General features: G+C 44.1%; 2 protein-coding genes across 2 annotated transcripts in view; one reads left to right on the top strand and one right to left on the bottom strand.

Annotated features, from left to right (window-relative positions):
- LOC310995736 (NACHT, LRR and PYD domains-containing protein 3-like) overlaps positions 1–24270 on the top strand; it is a gene marked incomplete at its 3' end in the record, with an annotated part of 361364 nt that overhangs the window by 247004 nt on the left and 90090 nt on the right.
- The window catches only part of sgsm2 (small G protein signaling modulator 2), a 52793-nt gene continuing 48398 nt past the window's right edge, over positions 19876–24270 (bottom strand). Inside the window, exons 23-24 of the mRNA XM_083985309.1 lie at positions 20283–20450; positions 19876–20130 (exon numbers count right to left, since the gene is read on the bottom strand). Of these exons, the coding sequence (XP_083841435.1) occupies positions 20042–20130; positions 20283–20450 (257 nt within the window). The 3' untranslated portion in view covers positions 19876–20041. The remainder of the gene's footprint in view (positions 20131–20282; positions 20451–24270) is intronic.

Below are 24270 nucleotides of genomic sequence, written 5' to 3'. Positions count from 1 at the left end.
TTCCGGAGCAACGACATGCGCAGCCTGTAGCTACAGGCTAAGCAGCAGCACCAGCAGTAGCAGTGTTGCCGCTGGCTTTCTTTTTCCTTTTTTTTTTTCACCCGCAGTCGGGTCGAGAATTAATTAATTAACGCTCGTGAGTCCGGCCGTGTCGGGTCCGAGACTCAACAAGCCGGTCGGGTTTTACCGTTACTACAGGTAGTATCAGCATGCCCGTTTATCACCAATAAACACAGTAGAGGAGGGGGAGTGACTGAGCTCAGGCTGGGGGGTCTCTGATGCAGAGAGAGAGAGACCTGCCGTGCCGTGTAAAAACAACCACAACAGAAAGTGTCACGACTTCCTGTATCGGGCCCTTCAAAATAAAAGCCCCGTAGTCTTTCATATAGTTAAGTCATATTGATTTTGAGTTAATATTGACAAGACACGGCTCCAAAGGTTTGTTTGTTTTTTCCTGCGACCAATCGACCAATGAAATTTTGGTCGGCTAATTTTTGGGGGGCAGCCCTAGAAGTGATTTATGTTTTCTTTTTCAGGTTTGAAAATCCCATATCCAATACCTGTACCATTCAATTTTATTTTATTTTATGACATTTATGTCAAAGATACAGGAGAGTGATAATACATAGCAGCCGATAAAATCTGTTGTTCAATATCTCATGACTGATGAAAAATTTGCCATGTTGTGTGCAGTAGAATTTTGATGCATTGCAATGCATCGCAATGCATCGGAGAATCGAATTGAATCGAATCGTTACCTGCTGAATCGTAATCGAATCGAATCGTGAGGGCAGTGCCAATGCACACCCCTACTATTGATAAGCTTCTTTGACTCTACCATCTTTCCTGCTAGGGCCATTTGCAAACAAGTGGCCTGAGACTTCAGAGCACTAGTGACAATTGAACCTATGAGAAGTGCAGGAAGGGTATTATCTAGCTTTGGAGAAACCTTTGCTAACAACAGCAACAGAAAATCACTCACTGACTCTTTGATCATGTCCTTATTAATGCTGATGTTATACTGTTCCTTGTCCATATCAATGTTGTTAACATCCTGAATGATTTGCTTGCTGGCTTTTGTTGTGATGTTCTCCATGTCATCCTCGTCATCATTCACAAGTCGGAGAGTCTGCGAGGCACAGCTACGAAAAGCAATTATGTCAGCTATCCCAGGCGAGGATAGTACCAAAATATCAGTGTCAAATGTCTGTTGGAGTTTCCTGGTGAGGCACCTCCTAGAAAGTTTATCCCCATTAAGGTCTGTGTAGAGTGCAAACAATTCAATGGAATTCCACATTCTTGATCGGTCAGCTTTCATCTTCTCTACAACTGATGTAAAGGGAGGATCTTCATCAGTGTTCTCTGAACTTCTAGAACTGGCCTGCTCGGGGAGTGATCTATATTGGACAAATCTTTGTCGACAATCAACATGGTACCGGGCAGCTGCAGCATGTAGATCACTAATTGTCCCCAGAAGACGGTGTTGGACAGTTTTCGCAACATCATCATTTCGTGTTTCACATACTTTTAAGAGAGACTTCTTGGTTTCCAGTTCTCGAAATAGGAATGCAGCCCTCCATCTGGATGGGTTCTTTTTATCTTTTTGAAGATGACAAAACTCTCCACAGAAAACGCAATGTATGTGAAAATCAAAAAGTCCAGCTGAGTCTCCTGACTGTGAGCGCCTCGTCACCTTGCAAGGTACATTTAAGTCAGCTTCTCCAGCCCTTTGACGTTTGTGTCGTTCAATATGACTTTTTGAAGTGTAACAAGACACACAACTTTTGTGGCACTTCAATATGAACTGGCCGTTACTGTCCAATGTTTCTTCAAGTTCATAGTGTTTTTTATCACCATATACTTTGCTACATTCGATAATGCTAGTAATTCTAGCTGCTCCTGCAGAGACCAATGGTTGTTTCTTTGTTGGGCAGTTGAACCTCCAACTGAAGTAGCACTCATCAATTGCAGAAACCATAACCAAAGAAAACCTACTGCATCCTATGCAGTTTGGGTTCAGAGCAAACCATTCTACTGAAACTGCATGTTGCTACTTCCTTGAAGTCGTTAAAAGCAGCCTTGATAAAGGAGGGGTGGTGGGTGCCTTATTTCTAGATCTAAGAAAGGCGTTTGATACAGTTAATCATTCAGTGCTCCTTTCAAAATTGTCAACATTTAAACTCTCAGTTAATGTATTAAATTGGATCCAGTCTTACTTACTTGACCGCTCTCAGTGTGTGCGGATCAATGATAAAACTTCGTCTTCTAAAGCCTGTGTGTTGGGAGTGCCGCAGGGCTCCATCTTAGGACCGCTGCTGTTTAGCACATACATTAATGACCTTCCATCTGTGTGTGATGAAGTAGGGACCCTGATGTATGCGGACGATACGGTCCTGTACACTGCTGGGAAAGATCCCGAAGAAGTAGCTGTGAAGCTGTCAATGGCAATGGAAAAAGTTACACGGTGGCTTCAGTACTCTCGTCTTACACTTAGTACTAATAAAACGGTAACCATGTATTTCTCAAATAAACAACGAAATACTATTTTCCCAAATATATATGTTAATGGAGAAATAATAAAAAATGTCAATGAGTTCAAATACCTGGGTGTGATACTAGATTCCACTCTTACATTTAAGGGCCATGTTAAGAAAATGAGCCACACGCTGAAATATAACTTGTTAAATTTTAGAAACATCAGGAACTCATTAACAGTTGAAGCCGCGAAAACTTATTTCAATGCCATGATTTTGTCACATTATAATTACTGTATGTCCTGTTGGTCTCAGGCAAGTCCATCTGTCCTGAAACCCATCAGGTCACTACACAAACAAGCACTGAAAATATTAGACAGAAAGTCACGACAGTATCATCACTGTGAAATACTAAACAAATATAAAATGCTTAGCTTTGATAATCTAATGATGTATTCTAATGTCCGTCTAGTGTACAAAATAATTCATAATGTTGCCCCTCCCCCATTGAAAACCTTTGTTAAACTCTGCTCTGAGCATTCCACCAGAGCTTTAAGATCTGTCTCAAGTGGAGATTGTAACATCCCTAAGCGTAGTTCTGCCTTTGCTCAATCTGCCTTCTCTTTTAAATCTGTCAAATCATGGAACAATCTTACAACTAATCTGAAACTCTGTACAGACTTCAATGTTTTCTCCCGGGAAGTCAAACAATGGATCCTAAGAAATCAGACATGTCAGCATTAATCATGAGCCTAAATTATTTTTAACCTTGGCAAAGTGTGAAGCATTTTAATAACTGTATGTTTTGTTAACTGATATGAAATAGGACTATGTCCTGAGTGTTTGTGATGTGTGAGAGGGTGTATATGCATATGTGTATGGATGTTTAGAATGCTATGTTAATTGATAATTCTTATATTTCTATTGTTCTTATTCACCTGCCCAGGGACTACGGATGGAAAGTATAGTAAGCTAAATCCGGTACAAGGCATCTCGTCTCATCTCGAGACTAATGTTATTTTGTACATTGTCCCTGATACAAATAAACTTATTAAACTAAAACAATGTAAACCCTGTAATGAAAATAACAAACAAAAATGGGTTCATTCTCAAATGTGCAATGATACATTGTCACATCATTATGTGTTAACATCTACGTTATTAAATAACTTTCTTACATTTTGTAATGAATTACATATTGTGCAGATTATTTCAAAATGATCATCATAAATGTATATCTCTCACTGTGTGTAAGGACCATCATAATGTAATAACTTATTAGAAAATGCAGAGAAACCTGTTAGATATTATTATTGACAAATTATTATACAATGAAGTGGACAATTTGTTAAAATATAATGCGGTGTTGGCCGGTATCATGAGATGCGGTATGGCAGCATGGTTCGGCTCCCACATAGCCCAGTGTAAGGCCAGACTCCAAAGAATGGAGGCTACAGCATTGAAGATAGAGGGGAAACATGGTCACTTCCAGTCCCTCCAGGCAATATATGAGGGAGCAGTTGTGAAGGGAGCAAATAGAATCCTGAGTGACCCTTCACATGTCCTCTTCCACCAGCTGCTGCCGTCAGGGAGGCGCTACAGAGCCAGCAGGTGTAGGACCAACCATTTCAAACTGTCCTTTATTCCCACCTCCATCTTATTACTAAATAAACTGTGGTGACTATTCAAAAAACAAAACGTATTAGTCAAAACTGAAACAATACTACACCCTTGTGGCTAAAAAGTAAAATACATGCACAACTACATAAACAAACGAACACCTCTCGTGGCAGAGGCCCCTCCCTTCCCCCACTAGGCAAGGCAAGGCAAGGCAGTTTTATTTGTATAGCCCATTTTTTACAAATAGTTTGTCTCAAAGGGCTTTACATGGCATCATAACAAAATCCTCTGCCCTTAGACCCTCACATCCACTGAGGAAAAACTCCATGGAAAACCCTTTTAAAGGGACAACGAGGAGTTTCTCCGTCGGCAGAACGAAAAATTCAGCGACAATAAAAAAGTCTCATATTAATGTGGATGAATCTACGTTACCCACACTTGTTAATGGGCCCATTTTCAATGAATATATCATTTTGTCTGTATCGTTATTTTGTTATTATTAGTGGTGGTGGAAATGCTGGGTGAGCCGACCAGCGTTTCCTTACTTTCGGTTTTGTGGCGAGTCATGAGAATAAAGCCACCGAATCGCCATTTATGGTCGGAACTACGACGGTATGCGATCGTCTTTGAACCTCTGACTTTAATTCTTGATGAATGAAAACATGAGTCTGTCTTGCGCCGGTCAAAGAAATTTACGGTGCGCGCGGAGGCTCATAAATGTAGTGTGAAAACCCTTCGCTTTTCCAAAACTCCTCGTTGTCCCTTTAACAGGGAAAACCAGGAGAAACCTCAGGGTGAACAACAGAGGAGGGATCCCTCACCCAGGGTAGTGGGGAGGCCTTCTGCTGCGGATCCACTACCCTAGCCCCCTCCCACCCCACCATCTGACCTCGGTTGGGTGGAGGGGATGGTTCCTGGCATTACCACTCTGCTAATCCTTCCCCTGTGTGGGCAGGGGAGAGGCCATGGCTGAACATGGCAGAACTCTGTATTTTAACCTATTTATTGCACTCACTGCACTTTTTGGGTATGTATGCCATTGATACTGTTGTATACCATGTGTGTATGTATGTATGAACACGGCAGCTGTTTTTCCTGCGCTTCTGGCCCAAGATGAATTTCCCCTGCGGGACAAATAAAGTTTATTTGATTGGAGAATATGATTCAATACATCAGGCTGAGTATAGATCTATATGACACTTGTTACATTACTCTCCATTACCTCACCTGCTTGTGTTTATAAAGTTTATTTCTCTTCTGCATAATTTATCCTTATGTATTTTACCAGTATATACAAGCTGTTCATTTACTTGTATTCATACCCACCCACACTTTGCAACATGTGTGTATAGTTTTTTCTCTATTTAAATAATTATTGTACATAACAGTACATATTTTTTTTTATACATAGTGAATTCTTTATATTTTATTCCTTCCTTCTTTACTTATCCCGTATCTCTATGCTACTGTTGCAACACATGGGATCAAAAAAAAGTCTCATGTCTTTTATCTGTAGCCTGCTGCAGTCAGACGAGGCAAATAAGATGGTCTTCAACATGAGTTCATGTTTGTTTTATATTTTATTGTGTCAGATTTAAACCATACAACCATGTAGTGTAGTCCAACAGGAATGTGCACGGCCAATCAAATCCCAGACAATCCATGAACCAATCAATGGTCGCTAATAAACGGAAATGAAATCCTGAGTGTTAATTGGCGAAACAAGAGATAGCAGATATATAAACATATATTAATGATAATCAGTCTCAAAGTGAAGATACATTTACAAACATCATGATCACATCAGATTATTTACAGTTTAATAATGAACTCAGCGTCATGGTAACAGAAACAGCCTGTACAAGTTGAACATGAACAGTGAAAATTTAAAATGTGTTTTTCTCCTCAGTGATGCTGGCGGCTCAGAGACTTTTAGCTTGGTGATATTAGGCCTCGTCCTTCATCAGCAGCTGAGTAAAAGTCATGATGGTTTTTGTCCTGTAATAATCAACGCTTCCATCTTTAAAGGAAGAGGAAGAAGTTTACAAGAATCACTGAGAAGAGTTTTAAAAAATCAAGACAGACATGTAGAGACTGAACTGTCTGTTCAACAGTGAGAAGGTTTCTGTGACAGGAGGAGACTCTGCTTCACTCAACACAGACTCACTGAGGAACCAGACGACCAGAATCCAAACCCAGGATACAGAGGTTGAGTGAAGGTGGTGTTGTAGGTGTAGAGGTGGAACAGTAAGTCAGAGGAGACTCTGTAGAAGGACAGAGAGCCAGCAGGACAGTCCACATACACTGCTACTCTGTTAGAGACAGAGGAGGAGGAGGTGATATCTGTCCCTCTTTTATTGTGCCAGACTCTGTAACCACCATCATAGCTGTAGAGACTCCAGGAGCCGAGTGCACCAGCTGGGCGTAAAAAAAGAGGGTCTTAACTCTTATGGTACAGACACACCAACTCCGGCGGCGACGGTTCCGGCCACATCGGACCGGCGAGCGCTCCGGCGAGTGGGCAGGACTATGTGACGTTTATGTGACGTAGTGCCGAGCTTGAGTTTCGCTCTGCCGTTTCCAACATGGCGGCCGGGTCACAAACGATCTCATTTTACAGTTAAACAACACACTAAAGTATGTTTCTGAAAACATTTGAGGCGGGAAATGTGTAGTGCAGTAACAGAATCTGGATTTATATTTGATCAACACCGCCTAGTTTGATAGTTTGAACGAAGTTTCTGGAGCCGGCCGCATTGCGTTGGACGGACCTCATTTGCATAAAGTTCAATCTATCGAACTTTATGCAAATTCACATACGGCGACGGGGCCGTCAACTCCTCCTGCTGTATCCATCTGCCCCGCCCGGCCGGAGCTCCTGCTCCACATAGACATGAATGGAATCCGTTGACTGAACGTCGGTTGACGGAGTTGGTGTGTCTGTACCATTACGCCAGACTTAACTAAGTCTGACTTTGTGACTGGAATTTACACCGAGTGCACCAAGACTGACTGACAACGGTCGTAGCTGCGCCCGGTCTTACGATGCGCGTCCACGTGAATACATTTGAATCAGTGATTGTTGCCAAGCAACACATAAGCGCTCTCAAACAGCTGGAAGAATAAACATGGACAATGCCAATCCAAAGAAAAGAAAAGAAAATTTCACGGATGGGGAAATCAGGAAGCTGATAGAGGCCTACGCAGATCAAAAAGACACCCTGACGGCAAGATTTAAAGCAGAAGTAAGCGATCCGGTCGTTTTGGCTAATGCTGCGTTCCAGGCAGGCTTTTGACACCGTAAATTACAGCTTCAAGTCACAACTTACGATTTTGTAGCGTTCCAGGCAATCCACTCGTGTTTTTCCGACCTGTTTTACCTGTGAAAGTCACTATAACGGCCACTCGTAACTTCAGACCCGTGAACTCGTACCAGATCGAACTGGTATGACTTCACAGGTGGGAAAAACACGAGTTACGGGCTGCCTTGAACGCACCATTCAACAGTCCTCGTCCCTACGTCACCACATTCACGCGCATCCCTTGGCTGCACACACAGCCCTTTATGCCGTTCTCTCTCCTCATTGGATAAAAACGGTAGGATACAAGGAAAGTTTTCTCCTCGGCTTACAGCAGAGCAGAGTGACTGACAGACCCGTGTTTCGGTCCAAACACTCTATGTAAGTGATTGCTGTCGGAAGATATAACTATTTAAAGTCCCACTCCCGCGACCCTTTTCGGCCATTTTAAAACCAGCTCATTAGCCATGCACATTAGCAATGCACCTCTGGAGGGTGGGCGGAGACTGCGCTGCTCTGCACCCGCCCAGCCACCTCCTCGCACCCCACCCCCCGCTTGCTGACAGCTGGACATTGTACAATTACAGATTCAGCGCGTTTATCGTAAAACTCTACACTGGGATTCGATCCCAGACTGGAACATAGTCCTTGCTCACAGTGCAAGCTGCTCTACCAGGTGAGCTATACCTGTTATACCTTGACAGCTTCACCAAGCTGTGAAGCCTTTCACCTCTGAGCCAGATGCAAGCGGGGCGGGAGCTTGTAGCACTAGTGCCCTCCCCTGGAGCTGTGACACCCTCAACTCCAGTCTCCCTGAAACTGCCAGTTGGCGTCTGCCATTGGTTCACAGCAGTTTGAAGGCAGAAAAACTCAGAAATGCAATTTTGCACTTCCTTTTCTGCTGATATGTGCTCTAACACAAGAAAAATGCCACAGGAACATGTGAAAAGCTCAAAAAACACAATTTTCACGGGAGTGGGTCTTTAAGACTTATATTAACACAAATATATCGCTTACTTCTGCTTTAACAACAGCAACACGAACAGACAGAAATTATCGGCGTGGAAATCAATCACTGCCTCTATTAACAGCAGTTGTGATGGTGGACAGCCGCGGACAGTTGAAGAGGTCAGAAAGAAATGGAAAGACCTCTTATCAAGGGCCAAAAAAGACTCGTCCGCTCTTAAAAACCCGCCGACTGGGGGAGGACCTGCCTCAAAGATATCCCCCTACAGCACTATTATCATTGAGCTGTTTGGAGAGGACTCCCCCGCATTCACGGGTCTGAACGGCATCGACAGTTCGGACATGTCAGCAGCAGCAGCCGTTGATGTGTCGGACCGCAGCACAGACTGTAGTGTGACTGCTCTCAGCTGCTGTCAGAGTGGTAGGTTATTAACAAAGTAGCAACTTTTTTCCTACAGCCATCAGTTTGGCCAATATTGTCTCAAAATAGCTACTTTAAATACAATGTTACAATTTTACAGACTCAATCGACCTCCCCACAGAAGAGGGAAGCCCAACAGCGTGTCTCACCACACACACAGATAGTCCATGGGCCAGACCAGATTTCGGTACCACTCAAGGTGGCAAAGGTTACTAATAATTTTTGTAAACATCCATGTCTGTAGATGATATTTTGGTATGATAACCCTTCCTGAGTCACAGCTAAATTACAATTATCACCTGTTGAAGTTAACTTCCCCCTAGGGAAAAATGGACCCTAACCCTAACCCATCACGCAACCAGGCTCTAAGAGGTGGTTTTTGAAGAATGGAAAAAAATAGATGTTTGTGTGTTCAGTATTATGGGATTTGTAATGTGACTCATGTGAATGCTATATTTGTGGGCCATTATTAATATCATATTTTTCTTGAAGGCCACATGAAAGTGTATCACAGGATGGATCTGGCCCCCAGGTTTTTTACATGAGATTGACGGGTGCTAGACTAATGTCCAACAATGTAAAAAGGTAGAATATAAGTTATATTAAGTATTCAGTAGTAATATACGTTTTTTATGACATTAAAGAAAACCTCTGTCATGCACTGGAATAGCTTATCTCTAATGTATTCTATTGAGTCAGTAGATCATCTTTATTATTTATCGGCCCTTGACCATTTTGTTAGATGGTGTGATGACTCTTATCTGCAACTTAATGTGTCAAAAACAAAAGACATAATTGATTTCCGTAAGAAACCACCTGTCACAGCCCAAACCTTTGTTAAAGGCACAGCTGTGGACATAGTCAACCATTATAAGTATTTAGGCACCATCCAGGATGATAAACTGTCTTTTGAGAACAACTCAGATGCCATCTGCAGGAAAGTAAATCAGAGGTTGTTTTATTTTAAGAAATTGAGGTCTTTTAATGTTGATAAGAAGTTTTACTCACTTACTCACAGATAAGAAACAGTTTTACTCATCTTTTAACTTTTGCAATGATTTGTTGGTTTGGGAACCTCAGCATATCAAATAAGAATAAGATGAAGAATGTGGTCAAACTCTGCCAAAAAACAATTGGCATTAACTTGAATGACCTTGACGATGTTTATCAGGTCAGAGTCACTCAGAGGGCAAGGGCCATTCTGGCAAACCCTCTCCACCCTCTTCATGCAGAGTTTCCACTCCTCCCATCTAAGAGGAGGTACATGTTCCCTTGTCAGGACAAATCAAATATTTAAAATCCTTTGTCCCGTCTGCCGTTAGATTCCTCAATACGCTGTAGGCAAACCTGTTGGGAACGATGTACAGTACTGTAATCTGTGATGACCAGAGATGGGGACTCAAGTTTGCGACTCGAACTCGAGTCGCACTTAAGTCGCACCCACAGAGACTTCAGACTTGACTTGGACTCGTGCCCAAAAGACTTCAGACTCGACTCAGACTCGTGTTTTGAAACTCGTGAACAATCATACTTTTTTTTGGCTCGTGCCTCCCTCCTGACAGGACGACCGACAATCTTTTTTTTTGTTTTTTTTTGCCGTTAACACACCACTAGCGGAGCAGTGCCACATGGCCGGTAACGTTATTCAGATGGAGGTTAGATCTTCATATTGAACTCCTACAGAGTGCAGCCAAACATCAGTGTCTAAAGAGAGAGGAACAGCAGAGCTCCTCTGACAGCGCAGTCAGCTGCTGCGGGTGAGTGACAGGCGACTGTGAACCGGCTTTTTTTCCCTTTTTTTTAATAGCGGCACCGTCCATAGCCTACATGCACAACGTCCGTTTGTTGTCAGACCTTCCTTCACGGGGACTAGCTGCTGCATAACTGGCACTTATCAGGCTACTGTAGGCTAAATCCTCCTGTTTATTTATGTTTTTGCTGCGCAATATGACTGAAGGCCCGTATGGAAGTCTGCATGTGTCGACATGCCCCCATGACTTGACGGAGCTAATTAAAAAAATAATAACAACCAGTTCTTCTCTCAGGAACATGCGGTTCCAGAAAGGTTTTGCTGCACATAAAGATGTGAGCTATACCATCCAGATCTAATGACCTATAATTAACAGCCCAAATCATATTCCATGTTGTTCATCTGGGTTTTCTGAATTCAACAAAGCAAAAAAAAGAGAGAAAAGACCAGTGCAGAGGGACAGAGCACCCTTGATTCTTTCTTGACTCAGAATACAGTTTCCTTTAAAGGAAAGCTTTCATTGTGTGTTTTCTTCATATTGCATTGCAATATCCTGTTTAAAGTGGTCATATAATAAACAACTAATCAATACTGTATAGATAAAGGAGTGATCATAATAACCTACAATAAATGCTTTGAATTTTTTAGATTTAGCTGTACAGTATCCTTAGTCGACCGGATAGCAGCAGATGATAAAGGGTCATTACAACCAGAAGAGACAGGACACTTTTATTTTTTAGAGACTTGAGACTTGACTCGGACTCGTGACCAAAGACTTGAGACTTGATGAAGTCTCACCCCCCAAAGACTTGAGACTTGACTCGGACTCGTGACCAAAGACTTGAGACTTGACTTGGACTTGCAAAAAAAGACTTGTGAACATCTCTGGTGATGACTATATGTATTTATATGTATTCATTGTATTATTGTGTGTGCTATGTGAGATCTACTGTGTTTGACTCTGAACTTTTGCTGCAAACCAAATTGCCCTTCGGGGACATTAAAGATTTTCAAGTCAAATTATAATAGCCTAAACCGAACTGCAAAAATCCTCTCGAAGACAATCGGCCTACACCATGTTATCCTAGCTTGATAGCTAATGGGGCAGTCAGTTAGCATTTAGGAAAATAAAATGGTCAGATGGTCATCAGATGCAGTTGCACATAGGAGTTAGCTAACTAACCATACTATTTACTGTTAGCCAACTAACAAGTAAGTTAGTTGACAATTTTTAAGTTTCTTAGATCAGCTGATCAGCTGCAGCTTTGCCTACCTCATACATGTTTCGGTATTGTCTAAGTGTTGTCCATTGTCTAACTGTGTCTGTTTATGCCTCACCTTTGTATAGTAGCTTGTATTCTGTGTATTTTATCACTTTTATGTTATGTGTAGGGACTACAGATGGAAATTAGCTGGGAGCTAAATCTGGTGCAGCCATCTTTTCTTTTCTTTTTCCTTTAAATGATTAATGTAATTGCACACTGTCCCTTATAAACTAATAAACTAAACTAAACTAAACTAGATGGAGATAATACTTATGTATCAGGCGTAAAAAGTAGTATATCATGTCTGTCAATGATCGAAGGTTGCAAATGGCTTCAACATGTCTAGCAATAGCTAAAAATTCCTCACTTTTAATGCTAACTACCGCTAAACAATATTTAGGCCTATTTACCATGGCAATTAATAGAAAAAGAAGAGTGAGAAGGGTGTGTGTATGTTTCAGTTTTTACTGGTATGTGAAATCTGGTGTGTGCACCTGATGTCTTTCCTTCTCTCTCGCTCCCGATCCGCATAAAACTTAATTTATATAAAAACAATAACTAGTAATAAAAACACAGACACGCAAAAAACACGTAATGGAAACATTGTGACCACAGCTGATCACAGCTAGCCACAGCAGTCTATGACAGTAAATTTGCAGAGAAGTTGCAGTGGCAAGCTAGGCCAAAGAATTCATGATTGAATTTGCATTAATAGTTGCAATTGTGACATCATACAATCCTGGAGGGTCTGTATAATGTCCTACAAGTAAAAGGCTAGAATATAAGTTATATTACTGAGTATTTAGTAGTAATATGTGACACAACCTCTGCCATGCTAAGGAATGGCTTCTCTGTATTGGTGGTGGTGGGGGTTCCGATCAAGGGGGCAGTTGTCGGTCTGAGAAGTGAAGCTCACTTCCGCATTCAAAAAACTGCAATCCCCTCGGATTCCTCTGGGGGCTGGTGTCAGAGGGGAGCATTCTCCATAGACCCCCATGTTAAAATCGCCGACTTTACATCCTCAGTAAACATGTTAAAAGCCTGGTGTCAGAACGTTTTTTCGTCTCAATCAATAGTTTCTACCCCCGCACACACTCTGAGGGGGGTGAATTTTTTTTTAACTCTACCGTTTTACTGTTATTAGGTTAAAACTCTGGCCAATTAGGGCGCGGAAACGTTGAGTGACAGGTCCGAGCAGCTCCGTGGACAGCTGCTTCGAGGCGAGTGGGCGGGCTCTCGGCCGGCCAATCCAACATGGCGCTGTTCAGGCCGCCATATTTGAGTCACAAAAACGACTCCCCAAAACCAATGGGTGACGTCACGGACGCTACGTCCATTCTTTTTACAGTCTATGGTTCCGATGAACAGGTAAAGTGGGTGTGGCTGTTTTTTTTCCACTAAGGAGTGTTTTGGGTGTAAAACTAATGTTTGTGATCAACTCAGAATCATGAAAAAACCCTAGTTTGACCCCTCACAAGATACTTCAGGCCAAATTTAACATTTAGGAATTCGAAAAATCTGGTTACAAGTACCCCTACTTTGAGTAGTTTTTTAGGGGGTTTCCCACTGGAGTTGAATTTCAACATTTTATTACATTATATCACACACCTTCCTAAACACAATGGTGAAGAAATTTGTTGGTAATGATTTACTTCCCAGATTTTCATAGGTTTCCAATGGAGAATAATGTGGAAAAATGCAATGCTGAGGTCAAAGACCCCTAAAGGTCACCAAAGGTCAGCCACCAAAGTGGTTCCACGTCTAAAATCAGAACCTTGGGGTATGTAGATGAAATGCTGAAAGTTTCATGCTTTAGTCATAAAATGCACAATTAGTTTGCTTGTCCGCCCCACTAAAATGGCTTTGGTCTAACTGTCAGAGCAAAACAACACTTTTAATATAAGGCTGGAAAATCACCCCTCACAATGAAGCAGTATTGGTATATTCTACATTTTCTGAATCCTTGGAGTCCTGTGAGTATTCTAGTGCTGGTGTTTTGTGTCTCTGACATTCCTTGATGTCACAGGATCAAAGGAAAGTACATGATTTTGGCGGAAATAGTGGAAAAATGTGTGTGATTAAAAGTTTGAAGAGCTCCGGTGACCACTGTAAGTATCACACATATTCACAAGAGGGCTTGAATGAAAGCTTAGAATGTCTCCTTTAAAATGATACCAAACACAATATTTTAAAGCACTGATAAATATCCTAAAATTATTAGTAACCTTTGCCACCTTGAGTGGTACCGATAAGGGAAATTCTGGCCTCTGGCCCATGGACTATGTCTGTGAAACGTGCGCTGCTCAGGGACTGGGCAGATCTGTCCCACTTGCTTTCTCCCCGACTCCGTTGTTGGAGATCTCCCACACAGTAATAGAAATACACTTTTTTTCTCCCCCCCTGCTCCGCTCGAGCGCGGCTGAACCCGGCTTGAGCTCACAGGGGCGCGAGGCTGCTGCAGGTGCAGCTCGTGCTGACAGCTGACTGAGGGAGATGCTTCGGTTGGGTTTAGGCAATGAAGAAAGGAGTTGGTTAAGTTTAGTAAAAAGACCAGGGGCCTCATTTATCAAAGAGGGTGTAAAACTGCTACTAAATATTTGCGTACGGCGAAAAGACGAAAATGGCGTACACCCTAAATATTTACACCTTTTTCAGATCAATCAAACTGCGTGTACGCACAACTCTCCGCAATAAATCACACAGGACTCAAGAATGGTGCACACGTGAACACACCTCTTACTCCGCCCCCGGAACGCCTATATAAACTATATATGGTCAGCACGTGCATATTTAATTAGCCATGTGCTCTCTGTGGCGCAGCAACTTTTGTGACAACAAAGTGACAACGGAGACAACGGGCGAAGAACGGGGGAAAGAAGCGGAACTTCTCCGCTTCTCCGAAAGCAGATACACGGGCAATAAATCAGTCAGAAAAATGATCTTGCATTTTAATAAGCTACAATAAAAACAAAAACCTCCCAAATCTCAACAAAAGGGAGCAGAAAGAAGAAGAATCTTATGTAATCTGCCCGTTTATCCCAGAAAATCTTTTTTTTTTTTTTTTTTTTACCTAGATGTTAAAACAATGTAGGAAGCAGGACGATAGTTACCATTACTTTGCAGGCCTTTCCACTACACAGTTACAGCTCTACTGGACTCGGTTTAGGTCATTTTCCATTACAGCTGAGTCCTTCACAGTTCCTCCTCAGAGCCGCATTGTCTCACTCTTTATCCTCTCCTCTCAGCTCCAAACACACGTGCACCTCGTTAACTCAGGTGACAGAATAATAACAGTCTCAGTAGCTGCAGATCAGTGTGCGCTGCTGCCGGTGTGTTTTTAAACTTGGAGGGTTTGATCCTTGTCGGACGTCACACAGCCTAATCAAAAAAGCAAAATCCACAATGCGCTCTGTTTATCAATTAACATAAAGCCTAGTGTTATTATAGAGCGGGTTGGATTGCCAGCACCGGTCCACCACTACCACAATTACTTTAAAAAATCCTCTGTGCTCTTCTAAATGTACTCCGCTCCTCTCTCCCTCTCACACTGCAGTTCTCTGACTCAGCAACGGTGTCGCCAATTCCTCCTGTTCCTCAAAAAAGGCGTACGCCAGGGTCAAAATGGGTGTAAATGTCCGCACTTTTCCCCGTCAGGTTTTGGCTTGATAGATCCCAAATTTGGCGGAGAAAATTGCGTACGCACAAAACGAGGGGAAAATGGCGTAAAAAAAGGTGTATCCACGATGATAAATGAGGCCCCAGGTAGAGGCTAGACAGGATAGAAGCATAATGAACGTTATAAGTCATTAATATTAAGTATTTGCTTGTTTTGCAGTTAATTATGCACATGATCTGTTTGACCCCAAAAAGGAAAAAAAGGATCAATGCGCACTGCACAGCCTCCGGTTCCTTTCTGATTACGTCCGTGTGTCCGTTCGGGGTAGCGGGGTCTTTAGAAAAAATAGAAAACCCCGCTATAACGATGAATGGAAGTCTATTTTCGGAAAGGCGGGGTGTAACCATGACACTGATGAGAGCAGCACAAGGACAGAGAGCAGCCACTAGTGAACAACCTCTTGTTTAATAATACAGTACATTCAAGGCCAATGATACATCCTCACCAGTACATATTCAGCAATGCAACACTGGCTCTCTACAGAAATAGAAATGTGAAATCTTGAAGTCAGTGCACGACATTGAGAAAGAACACTTAACAGTCAACGTGTAACACAGTCTGCACACATTCTGCTTTTCTGCACAGAACACACCTCCGACTAGTGCTGCTAAAACCAACATAAAAAATAGATCTCAAAATAAGTTATATATATATATATATATGTTCTCAGGGTCTTCATAGAAATATTGGGTTGGGGTTCATATTTACAGCAATATAGACTTTGATGGGGTTTTCTCAAACGACAGAAATTGCACAGTAGTTAAAGAATCCAAATCACCATTTTCAAAAAGAGTTCACACACATAGTAAACAGTCAGTCCTCAAGATGCAGTATGAAGTTGCACATTGTCGTCATGCCACAGAGGGGGCTGCTTCAAGGCTTTGGTACACAACGTCCTGATTGGAAGAAAAACAAAGCTACGAGGTTACATCCACACCACTGCCCGTTCCTGGGATCGAACCAGCGAATCAGAGCCAGGTGACTACAGCACACGTCAGGACTGGGGAAGACTCTTGGCACTCGGATCACAGGTGCAGGTCCGTGCTGGATGACCAATCATATGCAGCCGTGTTGGACGTTTTGAGGAGGCGGCGAGGGCGGAGATAAAGGGTCACGATGGAGGAGGAGGAGGGAGGGAGGGGGTTGGAAACAGTATCAAAAATGTCCCAGACTCCCTTCAGTATGTGAACATGCTCTGTGCTGTTACTAATACTGACTCACTGGACGCAGTCTGGCTTCGGCTCAGGTGTGTTTGTTTTTCACACCTGTGGCCTCAGGTCTGTGGTTCAGACCGACCCGGTCCGAGCAGGTCTGATGTTCACAGGCTGGACCGGAGGACGGAAAACCACCGGGTTCCACATGGACGACTGCAGCCGAGTTTTCCTGACGGCCCTGAATGCAGCAGCAGCTTTCACGATGCGTTCAGGTCAGTGAGCGAGTTTGACTCCGGTTCCACAGGAAAACATGAGCTGGTGGTTTTTCTTCTGGTCTGTGGATCAGAACCTGGTGCGTCTGATTCCTCGGTCTAATGTCGATGTTTCTGTTGTTTTAGTCTCAGTTTCAGGGTCAGATGATCTGAACCCTGAGCTCACTTCAAATCAAACTTTATTTATACAGCGTCTTCAGTTCACATCCTGCAACACAAAGTGTTGACCAACAATAAAAAGAGTAAAATCAGTTCAGCTGGGACAAAAATACAGGATGGTTATAAAACTGTCATAGTCTGCACTGAGTACGGTGTCTGACGAGGCCCAAACTTTTTCCATCAGGAGAAAAAACAAATAAAACAACGAGCAGCAACAAACAACAGAACACTCGAGCTTTAACCTTTGACCTTCCAGAGTATGGCAATACAGTAAGCGTTAGCATTAGCTACAGCTACAGGCCTGGAACGCTTCAAGGACAATTTCAGGCAAATTCAACCTGGGGTCTAGTTTCTAATAATTCTGTTCCTGCATCGCCACAGCAGCGCATAATGAGTGGGCCGATCGGGATCATCCCTATGTTCCCCGGGTCCTATGTTCCCCACTTTGTATGGGACCGGGGAACATAGAACCCTTTTTCTAAAAAATAATTCTATGTTCCCCGCTTTTCCCCAAAAGGACGCGGCGAACATGCAATTTGGTACCCATACCTGGAAGTGGAGTTGTGACTTTGAGTGAGAAGTGTAATTGTCCCATCGGTTGGGTTTAGGCAATGAAGAAAGGAGTTCGTTAAGAGTCCAGATAAGACAGTCCATCGACCAGCAACAGCGGGGAACATGGGAGCCTTTTTCAAAAAGAGGGTCCTATGTTCCCCGATCGGGGAATATAGGTACGCTCCCCTTGAAACAGACCCGAGGGGTTTGTTCACTTCAAGCAAGTGGACATCTTTGTAAACGGAGCTGTCATAGAACAGCCTTTGTCAAAGTGGATGCCGCGGCAGCGCGGCACACTGGGGTGCCGTCTTGACTGCGCCAAGGGTGCCGTGAAAAAAAAACCTCTTCTGACATTTCATAGAATACATTCTCTTTACATATATGCAAAGGGGCCGTGTCCACCGGACGCCCTTTTAGCGCTCTGGGCGTCTACTTTCCATTCAGATCCTATGGAGCTCGGAAAAAAGCTCTCTGCGCTTTCTTTTTTTGTCGTGGCGCTCAGAGCGCTCAGAGTTGAAATATGTTCAACTTTTGGATAACACTTATCAAGCGGCTCGGACGTGAGGCGGCTCGTTTCGGCAGCGTTCAGAGAGAGAGAAAGAGAGAGAGACCGCTCCGTGGACACGGCCGTTGGTCATGGGCGCTCAGAGCAGTAGGGGCTGTGTCCACCGGACACCGGACGCTATGAAAAAAATGCGTCGTACAGTGACAGGCACACGTCTCTCATTGATGGTGAGTCACACCCCCTCCTCTCTCCAGTGGATCTGTGTCGCTCTGTTCCGACTCCGGTGCGTTTGATGTATAAAAACACTCTGCAGTGCACACTGTGGAAACTCTCTGATTGTTCGTAACGGAGTCAGAACGGAGCGGAGACGCCGGTGGATATTCATTTGAACGTGTGCCTGCGCTGCGCGCATGTAGACCTTTCTCTCTTCCTCTCACATTGCGGATTATTGTGTGCGTGTGCGTGCATATGTAGGCTACAGAGGCACCTGTGCATAAATACTGTAATACTGTCCCGTCTAAATAAACAGGACATTTACATTTAGGCTATGCAGTGTCATTTTGAATTATATTTTACACAGGGGTGCCGTGAGATTTTATGCACTTTTGAAAGGTGCCCTGACAAAAAAGTTTGAGAAACACTGTCATAGAAAGTCTCACGAAGTCTCACTGAGAGTCAAGTTAAGGGCTAACATGTTTACAGGTCGTCTGAAGCTCATGTTTGTTTTATCAACAAAGGAATATCAATTCAGAGCCACAACGTCTTCGTAGCAGTCAGAGTAAGTCTGGATGTTGTTTGTTCTACCTGTAAACATACTGAACGTGTCAACTTGAGACTTTTAGACCTAAAATATTAGGAAACTTTAGCCCCAGGTTGAATTTGCCTGGAATTGTCCTTGAAGTTTTTGTTGTTGTTGTTGTTGTTTTTACCTCCTTGTTGTGTTTGTTTTGTATTGTCTTGTTTGCGTCCATGAATCTGCAGCTGGTTTGTCCTCGTCAGCCACCGTACTCGGTGACATCAGAGAGTGGAACCTGCTAAAGGTCGTGACCTCAGAGGCCTGTGCTGTGCTTTAGTCGTCACTGTTGTGCTGCTCCATCCTGGAACTGGACTCAAACCTGCTGTCACCTTTGACCTGCTCGGAAAAGTTGGCTGCAGTTTCAACAGTTCAGCCCCCCTCCCCCTCCCTCTCCCACTGCCCCTCCCCCCTCCCACCTCCACAGGCACCAGGAAGGAAACCCTTACAAAAAGTGCAACTCGGTATCGTGGGCTGACACTGATAAAGGCAACAACTGTGTGATAATAAACTCCTGGACCAGAGGACGAAAGAAACAGGGGGAGGTCAGGGGTCAGGGGTAAAAACACACATGCTAGTAGTAGAAAACACTCATGAAAAGGTCGTTGGCACAGTTCATTTGGTCACTAATGAAAACTTCTTCGTGGCAAAGTCTTCTGCTCCTCTGTGTGGACGCTGCCCTCTGCTGGACGAACACTGAGCGCTGCAGCTTCCTGACAGGCAGCCACCATGTGCTGTGTCAGTGAGTGTGTGTGTATAAGTGTGTGTTTAAGTGTGTATGTGTGTGTGTGTGTGTGTCATGCGCTCACACAAGCTCTGCAGGACTGGGGAGACTCTAGGATGCGTCACAGTGTGATCAAACTCACAAGCATGCAGACAAATCCACATGTCTGAACGGACACCATGAGCATTCCACGTGAAGGTGAATGTAAACAGATCAAGGCCAAGCGCCGGAGCTCAGCAGCGCTCCTCCACCCCCCACCCCAGATCAGGGGCTTCATCTGGGCCGGGAGGAGACCAGGTCCATCTGGACCTGCTCCGGAGAGGTGGAGGTCTGGAAAACTGTCTGGGAGAGTGAAGGGAGGAAGAGTGGAGCGTCGGGTCTCCTCCTCTTCCTGCTACTCCTCCTCCTCGGTCACTTGTTGTCCATCAGAGACTGGACTTTGTGAACCAGCTCCCGTGCTATCTTCAGGATGTGTTGGACATCATGACGCTCAGCCATCTCTGTGGATCAGACAGATTAATCCATGAGCTACTGGGTGTGTGTGTGTGTGTGTGTGTGTGTGTGTGTGTGTGTGTGTGTGTGTGTGTGTGTGTGTGTGTGTGTGTGTGTGTGTGTGTGTGTGTGTGTGTGTGTGCATGTGTGTGTGTCTCACCATTGAAGAACTTGATGATGTCAGTGAAGTCCATGTTGTTGTCCATGATGATGTCACGGTAAACTGTGACCAGAGCCAGAGCGAGGAAGAGGACGAAGTGCTGCGAGGAAATCCTGGGCGCCACCCAGATCACTTCCCACACAGCAAACACGTCCTCATACAGGAGCTCTGCGCACACACACACACACACACACACACACACACACACGTTTGTGACGTGGTAGGGCAATTTTGGCAATTCAGAGCAACAAGAGACAAAATGGCATTACAATGTCCATTCTGCCTTAGCTGAGGTTTGAACACACAACCTTCAACACTGAGAACCATCCTCTGACTCATTGAGCTAATTGGCTAAAGGTGAAACTGGTCTCAAATCTCATAATACATACTGCATATTGACAGCATAGAAATGTTGGTGATTTGTTTTTTAATGATAAGTGTTTTGCTTCATAAGAGAAAATCTAATGTTTAAAAATGCCACTCCCACAATGACTCCAATTGTTCCCATGAGAGCAGAATTCCAAATGTTTTAAAAAATTCAGTTTTTGAGATCTCCTCCTTGAACCGCCACCTTACCATGGTGGAGGGGTTTGAGCACCCGAATGATCCTAGGAGCCATGTTGTCGGGGGGGCTTAATGCCCCTGGTAGGGTCTCCCAAGGCAAACTGGTCCTAGGTGACGGGTCAGACTAAGAGCAGTTCTACGAGAGTAATAGGCCTGGCTCCAGGGTGGCGCCCCGGTGAAGCCGATCCGGGCCCCACCATGGAGCCAGGCCTGGGGTTGGGGCGCAGGCGAGCGTCTGGTGGCCGCGTTTCTGCCCACGGCACCCGACCAGGCGCAGCCCGAACGAGCGACGTGGGCCGGCCTTCCAGTAGGCCCACCACCCGCAGGAAGGACCATGAGGGATCGGTGCGTTGTGTTCTGGGTGGCAGCCGTGGGCGGGGGCCCCGACGGCCCAATCCCTGGACAAAGACTCTGGCTTTAGGGACAAGGAATGTCACCTCGCTGGGGGGGAAAGAGCCTGAGCTCGTGCAGGAGGTTGAGCGGTACCGGGGGCTCATCTCCACGCACAGCCTGGGCTCTGGAACCCAACTCCTGTAGAGAGGCTGGACTCTCTTCCACTCTGGAGTTGCCCACGGTGAGAGGCGGCGAGCTGGTGTGGGCTTGCTCATAGCTCCCCAGCTCAGCTGCCATGTGTTGGAGTTCTCCCCACTTAACGAGAGGGTCGCTTCCCTGCGCCTACGGGTCGGGGATAGGTCTCTCACTGTCGTTTCGGCCTACGGGCCGAACAGCAGTGCAGAGTACCCGGCCTTCCTGGAGGCCCTGGGAGGGGTGCTGGAAAGTGCTCCAACCGGGGACTCCATCGTTCTACTGGGGGACTTAAACGCTCACGTGGGCAGCGACAGTGTTACCTGGAGGGGTGTGATTGGGAGGAACGGCCTCCCTGATCTGAACCCGAGTGGTGTTTTGTTGTTGGACATCTGTGCTAGCCATAGTTTGTCCATAATGAGCACCATGTTCAAGCATAGGGGTGTCCATCAGTGCACGTGGCACTAGGACACCCTAGGCCGGAGGTCAGTGATCGAGTTTGTCATCTGACCTGGAGACATTGAATCCGAGTGGACCATGTTCTCCACTTCCATTGTTGACGTGGCTGTCCGAAAGCTGTGGCTGTAAGGTCTCTGGTTCCTGACGCGGTGGCAATGCCCAAACCCGGTGGTGGACACTGGAAGTAAGTGATGCTGTCAAGCTGAAGAAGGGGTCCTACTGAGTCTGGTTGGCTCGTGGGATTCCTGAGGCAGCTGACAGATACCGACAGGCCAAGCGGACGGCAGCTCGGGCGGTCGCAGAAGCAAAAACTTGAGTCTGGGAAAAGTTCGGGAAGGCCATGGAGGAGGACTACCCAACCAGTCCACATGTGTTTTGTGGACTTGGAGAAGGCTTTCGACCGTGTCCCTCGTGGCACTCTGTGGGAGGTGCTCCGGGAGTATCGGGTCGGTATTCAACGGATGGATGGATGGACAGTTTTTGAGATAAAATTCTGATATTTGCCAAATGTGGTTCATCAACCAGGACTCCAAAATATTGTCCATTTTTTTCAGGAAGATTAAAAATGTATTCAGCAAGAATTGGTTGGTATATGTTTACAGTACTATATCAAAAATCTGGGTGTTAACTTTGTGGAGGACGGTCTGAAGATGCAGTGTGTCAATTAAGCAAAAATTGTGGGACAAGAAAGGTTTAATAGGTTTTACAGTTTTTGAAAAAAACAGAGCGATATACTTCAAAATTTGTACTGAGTTAAGTGTACAAAAGTTTCTAAAGTACTGGGGCTACATTTTGGTGAAAGTTGCAAAACTGTAGCACCTATGGTTTGTTTGTAAGGAATTTTCAAATTTTTAAATTGAATCGCTATTATGAAGAATATTGACATTTCCTTGGAGTTGAGTAAATCTAGCATGGGAATGGACCTTTGTGCAAAGTTTGGTGATTTTCATGTATGGTAAGTAGGATTTCCTTGGAAGAAGAAGAAAATGTGGGTGAATGATGAAAGCCATTGCTGAAACCATGCTGAATTTGCAGAAGAATTTGACAAAGAGAGCAAATAGAGATGTAACATGTGTGAAGCAGGAATTGAACCTATGACCTCTTTGTGTTAACCACTCAGCCACAGAAAGCCTAGAATCAAAATAATTTTATCCTATGATAAATCAAAGGTGGTTGAATGACAGTTAAAGTCTTGTGAGTCCAGTAGAGGGCAGGGCAGGACAAGAAATGACAGACACACAATGTCTGAACACCAAAGAGAGACAAAGAACAGCTCGTGAATGATTTCCAATCAAAGTTTGAGTGCATTTCAATCTGAGAGGAGCGGTGTAAACAAGAAGCATGTTAACACAAAACAAGAGAGGAAGACAAAGAGGTAAAGAGAGATACTAGGGGAATGATTCACTAACAAGGAACCTGTGACCTTGGAGTTACTAAGCCTACACACTGACCACTGAGGCACAGACAGCATAAACTGTCACGAATCAAAGATGCTTGAATGAGAGCTGAAAGCTAAGCAAAATGGTAGAAAATAAGCCAGACCAAGTGGAAGTAGAGTATGTAGTCATGACTCAAAGATGGTTGGATGATAGCTCAAAGCTAAGCACAATGGTAGAAAATAAGCCAGACCAAGTAGGCTAAGTAGAGGACTTCTGTGTGAGGTGACTATTTTTTGGTAAATTTAAACAAAGTATAATGCACATTACAGTGAGTTATGAACTGGAGGCCCATCTGCCCTGCTCTGAAAAAAATTGTACCTTCCCTGACTGCACTTAAAATATATTTTAAATTATTCTCCAAGTCTCTGTGCATTTTTGACCATACTTGGAGCCAGAGGACAAGCTACAACTGTGGCCACAATCATGAGTGTAGAGCAGAGGTCGGCAACCCTAGGCACGCGTGCCATGGTTGGCACGGCGCGGCATAATAGTGCTCCTCAGACGCAATACACACTCATGGAACTTGTTGAAATTTGTCAGAAAAGCTAATGTGCTTTGAAAGGCTATTTATCAATAATGGTAGAAGATGTGAAAAAGCTGTATAGAAGTTCAACGGTTTAAGAGTTTGTGAACATGTTGATGTTGAGTTTAATGAAGCCTGTAGGTGAAAGTATGTGGAAGCAGTTGAGGTTCAAAGTAGGAGCAACAGTTTAGGAGTTTGAGGACCATTTCAATGCATTTCCTATGGCACAAAAAACCCCGAAAAGTATAAAGAGTATTAAAAATTGGAATAATAACAATAATGTCCAGAAGAAGCTGCACAATTTGTTATATGAATTGTTGAAGTAGAACAGAGTATGTAGGACTAGCTAGACTGCAAGAAAGGGCAGAAGATGTTAGAATAATAATAAAGAAAATAGTCGACACGAAGCACAACAGTGTGATTTCAGCATTCACACCAACAAGAACCAGAACAGCTTCGGCTGCCTGGACTCTAACGA

This window comes from Trachurus trachurus, assembly GCF_905171665.1.
Source record: "Trachurus trachurus genome assembly, chromosome: 13".
Classification (NCBI taxonomy): domain Eukaryota; kingdom Metazoa; phylum Chordata; class Actinopteri; order Carangiformes; family Carangidae; genus Trachurus; species Trachurus trachurus.
This window is presented reverse-complemented; position numbering and strand designations above follow the sequence as displayed.